This window comes from Cajanus cajan, chromosome 7 (genome assembly GCF_000230855.2).
Source record: "Cajanus cajan strain Asha chromosome 7, NIPB_CcT2T_4, whole genome shotgun sequence".
Taxonomy (NCBI): domain Eukaryota; kingdom Viridiplantae; phylum Streptophyta; class Magnoliopsida; order Fabales; family Fabaceae; genus Cajanus; species Cajanus cajan.
The window spans coordinates 60,353,171-60,363,302 of NC_138523.1; the positions used below are offsets into that span (position 1 = coordinate 60,353,171).

General features: G+C 33.0%; 2 protein-coding genes across 2 annotated transcripts; both read right to left on the reverse strand.

Moving 5' to 3' along the window:
• Positions 1-5,901: 5,901 nt before the first annotated feature.
• LOC145950112 (uncharacterized) lies at positions 5,902-6,276 on the reverse strand. Its single transcript, XM_083061050.1, has one exon. It carries the CDS (start codon positions 6,274-6,276, stop codon positions 5,902-5,904), a length of 375 nt encoding a protein of 124 aa, XP_082917176.1.
• Positions 6,277-7,599: 1,323 nt separating this feature from the next.
• Positions 7,600-9,668, reverse strand: LOC109815129 (chalcone--flavanone isomerase). The gene is made up of 3 exons (XM_020379740.3): positions 9,254-9,668; positions 8,111-8,334; positions 7,600-8,029 (listed from the first exon to the last, which is right to left on the reverse strand). The coding sequence occupies exons 1-3, from the start codon at positions 9,588-9,590 to the stop codon at positions 7,844-7,846; spliced, it is 747 nt and encodes a 248-aa protein (XP_020235329.1). The 5' UTR covers positions 9,591-9,668; the 3' UTR covers positions 7,600-7,843.
• Between the last annotated feature and the right edge of the window lie 464 nt (positions 9,669-10,132).

The window sequence follows — 10,132 nt, forward strand, 5'->3', positions numbered from 1 at the left end:
AAAACATGGTTGGACTTGAGAGAAGAAATTTTATTAGGTGTGATTAGTTAAGTTTTTCAATGAAAAATTAGTTATTAATAAAATTAATAAATATTTCGTATCAATAATACAATTATAAAAAAAAATTTTGAGTTGATAGATTATGATGCATTGATAGGTAACATTAACATGTACAATTCTCTCATATAATTTTAATATAAAAAAATTATATAGCTAATAATTAATTTTTTTTAAAGAAAATTGATTGATTACCTATAATTGTAATGTGTCTTCCTCCAAATTAAAAATAAAACTGATTATAAACTAAATAATTCAAACATGGAATTTAATTTAAGAGATTTCAAACTTAAGTATACATTACCAACACAGTTAATTGTTTACTTTAACATTATTTTTTAGATTTGATATCTATATTTAAATTTAGTTACTTACTTTACTATTATCAGCATAATTAATAATATATATTTATATTTATAAAATTTCAAACATAAGTGAATACATAAAAATTTAGATTCATTTTTTATTATCGTAATTTTAGTATTTTTTTTACTTAAAAAGAAATATGTCACATGGTCGCATATGTGGTTTAAATAAATTTTCAGAGTTTAATTTAGTTAACTAATGGTTTTTTTTTTTTTTTTTAAATTTTAAAGGCTTTTTTTTATTGCTTTCAAATTAACTATATATTAATCACGAATAACTACGTGGGAGTGTTTTGAATTTTTTTTTATGAAAGTATTATTTAGATATTATTTTAAATTTTTATCTAATTTAATTTTTAGTTATCATAATTATTTATGAATTAAATTTTAATATTTTAAAATAATTTATCAATAAATAAAAATAATTTGTTCTATAATAAAAATTTGTTATCATAAATATAAAATAAATTTATATATTTAAAAATATCTATTTATGTAAATTTAAATATAATTTATATATTAAAAAAAATTATCTATATAATTTATTATAAAAATTAATAATTAATTTATTATAAATTTTAGTTATATATTAAATATTGTTAAATTGTACTTTTGAATCTCTTTATTTTTACCAATCCATAATTTTGATCATTCTATTTTAAAATAAAGATATTTAGTCTCTTTAATTTTTAAAATATAAAATTTTAATTTTTTTTAACAAATAAACATTTATTAATCATTAAATTTTAACATTTATTCTTACTCAAATGAGATGACATTTAAAGATAAAAAAATTTAAAAAAATTATATAAATAAGGTTTTTTTAATAGAATAATCCCTAATCACTTATTGAAATATACACAAATAAATATTTTTATATATTATTTTTTAATTTTTAATTTTACATGTCATATTATTAAATATTATATTACTTAACTAATATCAGATCACACAACATTGTCAAAATATAATGATAACAAACATCAAATTAAAATATATTAAAACAATCTTTAATTTATAATAATAATAATAAAAATTATTATTATAGACTGATTGAGGGTGAGTTCTTTCTCACCTACCCACCGAACTTGACTCTCTCGGACACTTTGCCCCAAAATTAAATTATTTTATTTGAAAGTCATTGCATTATTTGCATCTCGCGTCCTACTTTTCATGGCAGCTTTGAAACTTCAAAGTGTCAGAATTATTTATTTATTTATTTTATCATTATCGTAGTACTCCTACATCATTTGTCCAGAATCATGTTAAAAATACTAATAAAATGGAATAACTTTAGATGTATATTTTAAAAAATTTACTCTTGTATATGAACAATTATTTTGTTTTAAAATATATCCACTATGTGTTTTTATTAATAATTATTAATTTTGTTATTTATTATTGTAAAATTATAAGGATTTAATATAATTTTTAAAATTCGTTTGATTACTCATAAATATTTATAAGAATATTAGTATAATTTTTTTTAGAAAATAAAGATTAACACTAGTTATAATATTACTTTCTTAGTTATATAAATATTTTTTACAAAAAAATCCTTTATAAAAAATGAATTTCTTCTTCCTTACAAAGTGTAACTATGTCATAATCTTACAAAAATATATATTTAGCTTAAAATAAAAAATCAACAATTTACATATGATTCAATTATATATAAAATTACAGTAAAATCAAGTGTAAAATATAGTTTTTATGATCTATTATAATAAAAAAATAAATTTAAATTCAAAATTAAATAAATAATTAAAATTAAAATATAAGTAAACTAGAAAACAATAGAAAAAAAATATAACTTTTTTTTTGCTTTAGTAATTTGCAAAAATTAGAAGTTAAAAATCAAATTAGCAATGCAGTTTTATACTTTATAAATTTTAAATAACTATAAAATATCATACCTTATGAAAATTATATAATCATATAATTTTTATTATTAGATTAATTAGAAAATTGGTAAAAAAAAAAATAATTCTTACCTAATAACAATAAAATATTTTATAATAAAAAACGCAATAAAATAATTTATTAAAAGTTTATAGTCAAACGTTGCATTGATTTTTTTTTTCTTAAAAAGATATAATTAAAAATGATAAAAGAATAATATATCTAATGAATTATTTAATTTAATTTATATTTTAATTAGTTAATAAAATTAATGTATTTTCGTATTTGTTGTTCAAGTGATAATGGATAAAAAAATATTAATTAAATTTTTTATTTTAAAAAATAATATTACGATCTTTTTATATATATAAAATTTTTTATCAAAGTGTTAAATTCTTACATCCGTGATAATATTTTATGAAAAAGTAGGATAAAAATGATTATAAAAACTTTGTTTACTGAAAATCTTTTATTTTTAAATAATTATTAATAAAAAAATTAAAATTTCTAATTTAAGATTTTCTAAAAAAAATAAAAATATTTCGAATATCAAACAGCATATGAAACCCTTGAAGCAAGTGAAAAAGAAGAGGATAGAAGGGTTGAAATGTTTTCTTTTGGTTATTTTGATTATGGGTTATTTGTTGAATTGAACTTCTCTCTTTTTTTCAATGGGCCCTGGTCGGTGCTACAATTAAACATTAGCTGACAACACATATTTGCGACCTTGTATACACAAAAGAATTAGTTTATTTACAATATTAGAGTTGTTGAAACAAAACCATAGGTCATGAGTTAATGGCTCATGGTGAGTCCACGTTTCTGATGAAAGCGACTCACGTTTCAGTATTTAAATCCAGCTTACCTAACTCACAGGTCAGGTTGCTAACTAATGAGTCAACTTCACCTGCCATATTTTCTTTAATTTTTTTAATTAAATCTGTTCCGGCCACGAGGTGCACTAGGGTTTTTTCCTAGGTCAGACCTCAAAGTCAGAGCATTCAAGAGTGTAATATGCCTTCTCAACACTAGGGTTTTTTCTTTTATAGTTTCTTGTTTACGAGCTTTATGGGCCCTGAGAATGTAGGGATTTCTTTAACCGTTTTGATCTGGCTAATATTTGGTGAGGGACAGTGGGACCTTGCCCTTGCTATCGGGTAGTCCCTGTATGCGAGAGTTATGTCGGCCCCCGATCGACCATACCTGTACTGAGGGTACAGTCGGGTATTGACTGAGTTGGTTCTTGTAAGCGGAAGGAATCGGAAATATACCGACCAGGTTAAGTAGAGAAACCAAGTCGAATAATAATCGAACCACTCTTAGAGGGGTGATCGGCGAGAGCTACAGTCGGCCTGACATATCGGCGAGAGCTACAGTCGGCCTAGCATATCGGCGAGAGCTACAGTCGGCCTGACATATCGGCGAGAGCTACAGTCGGCCTGACATATCGGCGAGAGCTACAGTCGGCCTGACATATCGGCAAGAGCTACAGTCGGCCTGGCATATCGGCGAGAGCTACAGTCGGCCTGACATATCGGTGAGAGCTACAGTCGGCCTGACACAGTCGGCCTGACATATCGGCGAGAGTTACAGTCGGCCTGACATACGTAGTAGGCAGGTCGGAATCCGACCTGGACCGTACACTAGCCCTCCAGCGCTGAGCCTATAAGGCGGAAGGGCTTTGCTAGACAGGGGGTCGGCTTAGCCATGGCCGACATGTCCCTCGTGGAAGCCCCTAGTCGAATTTCGTCCTGGACCGTACATTAGCCCTCCAGCCTTGAGCGTGCAAGGCGAGAAGGCTTATCCTCAGCCGATACATACAGTCAGATTCTTGTTGAGCACACTTTTATGGCTAAGGCAAGGGCAGACCAAGAAGATTCACTGACTCGTTATCTCAATTCGTGGCTCCTCGGGCTCTGGTAGGGGATGTGAGAAAATTCACCTAGTTAAAAAGCTTCAAATGGAGTAGTTGGTTAACTATCCGACTCAGTCACCTTGGGTCACCGAAATACCGAGTCGAAATTCACCAAAATCAAGTCGCCTAATTTCCGACTATAAATGATGAGAAAATTTTTTGTTACAATGAAATTCGACAATCCGATCGGCGAAATACTAACTCACAAAATGAGTGGAAAATTTTCCGAGTTAAAATGAATCCAACTAATAGCCCCCATGCCCACCATTCCGAGAGTGAAATAAAAAGATGTTCTTCTAGCTAAGAAGTGGCGTTTTTGGCCGAGGTGTGGGACATGATAAGCCTACGGGTCAGACAAATGCTGATCTCCCTAGAATGATTTAGTATTTTGGGTGTTCTCTGATGAGTTTTGCTTCCCCCTAGTTCGGATTTTTACCGAGCGATCATGAATTTGTGTCTTCGAGTTATTTTATACTCGCCCAGTCAGATTTTTACCGATCAATCACGAGTTTGGTCTTCGAGTTATTTATACTCGCCCAGTCGTATTTTTACCGATCAATCACGAGTTTGGTCTTCGAGTTATTTATACTCGCCCAGTCGGAATCAATCACGAGTTTGTCTTCGAGTTATTTATACTTGCCCAGTCGGATTTTTACCGATCAATCACGAGTTTGGTCTTCGAGTTATTTATACTCGCCCAGTCAGATTTTTGCCGATCAATCACGAGTTTGGTCTTCGAGTTATTTATACTCGCCCAGTCGAATTTTTATTGATCAATCACGAGTTTGGTCTTCGAGTTATTTATACTCGCCCAGTCAGATTTTTGCCGATCAATCACGAGTTTGGTCTTCGAGTTATTTATACTCGCCCAGTCGGATTTTTACCGATCAATCACGAGTGTGTCTTCGAGTTATTTTATACTCGCCCAGTCGGATTTTTACCGATCAATCACGAGTGTGTCTTCGAGTTATTTTATACTCGCCTAGTTGGATTTTTACCGATCAATCACGAGTTTGGTCTTCGAGTTATTTATACTCGCCCAGTCGAATTTTTACCGATCAATCACGAGTTTGGTCTTCGAGTTATTTATACTCGCCCAGTCAGATTTTTGCCGATCAATCACGAGTTTAGTCTTCGAGTTATTTATACTCACCAAGTCGGATTTTTACCGATCAATCACGAGTTTGTCTTCGAGTTATTTATACTCGCCCAGTCAGATTTTTACCGATCAATCACGAGTTTGGCCTTTGAGTTATTTATACTCGCCCAGTCGGATTTTTACCGATCAATCACGAGTTTGGTCTTCGAGTTATTTATACTCGCCCAGTCGGATTTTTACCGATCAATTACGAGTTTGGTCTTCGAGTTATTTATACTCGCCCAGTCGGATTTTTACCGATCAATCACGAGTTTGGTCTTCGAGTTATTTATACTCGCCTAGTCAGATTTTTACCGATCAATCACGAGTTTGTGGTGCCTTCAAAATAACACATGTTAGAAATCATATAAGATAAATAAGGGATGATGTTTATTAGGATTCAAGAATTATTGGTTTGCGGTGCCTCATTAAAAACCTTCTCAGCAAAAAAAAACCTTTTCACATTTTTATATGGAATAAAAATCTCTTGGGACGACCCCAGCTTCTCGGCTTTCAGCTGCCCTTTAGTTGATTTGTCCCTCCTCCGTCTTGATGTGACTCAGGGCGAAAGCTCTCACCTCCAACATCGTTTGACAACTCGCTTTCTCTAGCGCGATGTCGAAAGCTCCAGACCTTAAGCCCTTCTGGAACGCGATGACTGCCATCCTTTCATCCAAGGACGCTATCCTCAAGGCGACCTCATTGAACCTTTGCAGAAAGTCCTTCAACGACTCCTCCCGCTGCTGTTTGAGATCGAACAAGTCCGACGTGATCGGTGGTTTCTTCTTGTTAGCGGCGAACTGTGTCATGAAGAGCCGACTAAAGACATCAAAGTCGGTGATTGATCGATCAGGGAGACCACTAAACCAATCCAGTGCTGCTTTTTTGAGTGTACCCATGAATAGTTTGCAGCAGACTTCCATACTTCCTCCACAAATCAATATTTGAGCGCGGAAATTCGTCAAGTGCTGACTGGGATCCTGAGTTCCATCAAAAGGTTCGACTTGGGAATCCGATGATCCCTCGGGATGGTCTCGGCCTCTATGGCCTCCGAAAAAGGTCAAAAATCCCTGGGGACTTCCATCATGACATCTTCCTCCACCGTCCTGGCGTTGGCCGTTATCATAGCTTGCATCTCGTCCGCCCGCCTCCTAATCTCCTCGTTTTCTCGTTGAATAGCCTCCTCTCTCTCCCTGGATCGCGCATTCTCCTCCCTCAATCCGTTGATCAATGCCATCATCTCCTCCATGGTAGGGTGTTGTGAGTCGTTGTTGGATGTGCCGCCTCTCGCCATGGTAAAGTGTGGGTTCTCCTGTGTTACTTGGGGCGTAGGAAAAGTTTCACCGTAGCTCCACGGTGGGCGCCAAAATGTTCCGGCCACGAGGTGCACTAGGTTTTTTTTACGGGCTTTATGGGCCCCGAGAAAGTAGGGATTTCCTTAACCGTTTTGATCTGGCTAATATTTGGTGAGGGATAGTGGGACCTTGCCCTTGCTATCGGGTAGTCCCTGTATGCGAGAGTTGTGTCGGCCCCCCGACTGACCATACCCGTACTGAGGGTACAGTCGGGTATTGGCCGAGTTGGTTCTTGTAAGCGGAAGGAATCGAAAATATACCGATCAGGTTAAGTAGAGAAACCAAGTCGAATAATAAATGAACCACTCTTAGAGGGGTGATCGGCGAGAGCTACAGTCGGCCTGACATATCAGCGAGAGCTACAGTCGGCCTGACATATCGGCGAGAGCTATAGTCGGCCTGACATATCAGCGAGAGCTACAGTCGGCCTGACATATCGGTGAGAGCTACAGTCGGCCTGACATATCGGTGAGAACTACAGTCAGCCCGACACAGTCGGCCTGACATATCGGCGAGAGCTACAGTCGGCTTGACATACGTAGTAGACAGGTCGGAATCCGACCTGGACCGTACAAAACCTTTAAAATCAAAACAAACAAAAAACTGCATGTAATTTTTTTAATTAAGATTTTATTTTTCTATTACTTTTTACATTTTAAACTTTTCCCTTTTTTCCTTTTATTGAATTGAGTTGAATTCACATTTTCTTAACTTATTGTAAAGGTGAGTCAAATAATTAAGTTACCTCATTTTTTAAGCACAATTGGTGGTGGGCTAGCTCCAATGACAATTTTATACAGAGTATAATGTCAAATGAAAGAGAAATAAGATCTAATACTACTTAAATGAAAATGAAAACAAGTCCCATAAAAATGACCAAGCATGCATCGTTGATACTTAATGGAGTGTGTTTGATTTTGGTTAGGACAAATCCTCAAACAGATAAGTACTGGGGTAGTTGCTTCCGAAACAGAAACCAAATACAGAGTTGGGTTCTTAAAACAGCCACAATAACAACAATATTATGACAAAATTACAGTAAGACGTGAAGTTTCCCCATTATTTAGTAGCAGCACACGAAAAGAGAACAAGTGGTAAAGGATTTTCATCTTCATTTGGTGATAGAATCAGTGTTGGGTTTGAATAGCTCAGCTAATCTGGTGGCCAAACTCTGTTTTGCTTGAGGGGAAACGCCATGCTTACCTATCATTGACTCCAGCACAGCCTCTGAAAGCAATTTATTCTCAATAATGGTACTCCCAACTTCCGGAATGGATCCATCTTTTGAGAAACTTATCTGCTTGCAACACATATTGATCTATAATTAAAAATTGAAAAAAGAGAATAAAGATAGCATGTTGTTGATAAGAAAACTAACCGCTAGGGATCCTTTGGGGAAGACTGTGAAAAGGATAGAGGAGCCAGGTGGGAATGTTTCATCTTTGAAAGCAGTAACAAATTGCTCCATTGCTTTGGCTTCTGCATCAGTGTAAATCCCAAGAGACTTCCAAATGGCAACACAATTTTCAGACACTTTGTCCGCGTATTGCTGCCCCGTCAAGGGTAAGATCATAGTCACCCTAGCAAATTTCTCAAATGGACCTGCACACAACATATCACTTCATAAATTTATAACCGTTCATTTACGTTTCATTTCTCACGCATTATTTTCAATTTTAATAATAATTGAAGTTGATTATGCAAGTAGCAAGTCAACTCTATGCATCACTCCATAAAAACACAAAAGTTCAAGGTATTCTATTGAATTTAAGGCATAAACATGTTTTTAATCTCTATAAAATTGATAATTTTGATTTTAATTTTTTATTTTTTATTTTTTTTTCATCCTTTTGAAATTTATAAACATTGTTTTTATCTTTGTAAAATAATTAAACTTTGATTTTAATTTTTGTAAAATATTTTTTTTAATTTTTATCTTTTTAAAGTTTAAGCTAACTATTTTTAATCTCTAATAATTATTTTAAAGTAGATAAATAACATTTATTTTAAAGATTTATAAATTCTTTTTAGAGGTGTTAAATATCAATATGATATTAATAATGATTATAAGTAACACTTAAGATAATTACTTAACTTTTTAATAAATAAAAAATAATTAAAAATAATCATATAAAAATAGGGACTAAAAATAATAATATTAATTTATAAAAATAAAAAATAAAAAAAAATATTTTACAAGGACTAAAATAAAAATTTATGAATTTTTTTAAGTAAAGATAAGAAAGATTACAAAGATGGTCGCAATATGAATTGAACCTAAGTCATCATTCTTTTAATTATCTTAATTTCTCCTTACCCAACTACTAAGTTAATCTTAGTGGTCAAATTTATGAATTTTATTAAAATTAAAAATATATTTAAATCTTAATTTAATAATTATTTTTTCAAAATTTATAATTTTAATAAATTCTAATTAATAAGTGAGATGTGATGGAGAGTGTTATCCTAGCAATCATGAATCTAGTATAATGATATAGATGAAGAATTATTAGTTAGTTACCTGTAACGATATCTCTGAAGAATTCGACGGATTCCGTCAACTCGTGAGCGGATTTGGCAGTCCACTTATCGGCGAGGAAGGAAAGGGCGTCGTGTTGGAGGTAAACTCCGATGGCAGTGAATTTAACGAAATTGTCTTGAATTTGGAGGCCTCTGACGCCGGCGCCGCCCAGGAAGTGGGTGTTGGCGGAGGAGGGAGGCTTGACGGCGGGAGGGAATGGAACGTTCTCGACGTGTACGGCAGTAACAGATTCCGCTGCAGGAAAGGTCAGATTCTCGGGAAGGGCGACATTGTGGAGGACCTCTACAACGGTAACGGATGAGGGTGGTGTAGCCATTGTTATTGTTATTAGTATTGCTATTGATGGCTTCAATTGAAGTGAATCTGACAATGTATTCTAAATTTAAAGAGTGGTGGAAGGTGGGTAGGTAGGTACAGGAAATGCAACTTCAACACCAGCACCCACCAGTCAATGCAATCCTAACTTTTTTCTATCCTGTCAACTACTAATATTATTATTTTTATATAATAATCATATGGTTTAATTTTATAATAATTAATATTAAAAACCATATTATTAATAAAAAAAATTTATGGATTAACAATTTATTATGATAGTGCGTAAAACCTAAAGTTAAATGAAATATTAAAATGTTTTTAATAACATTTGGAAGAAGTTGGGGATTCGTGTGGTATACATTTATGTGTCGTGGAATAATATTTGGGATGCATTTAAACCAGCGTTGAAAAAAGAAGAGTATTATTTTCCTGGTGCTATGAGATTGCATTCATGTCTGATTTCCAAAAGGAAAGGAAAAGGAAAAGAAATTAAGTCAAATAAATGAATAAACGTAAAAGGTCAGGTAATGTTTTAGTTGA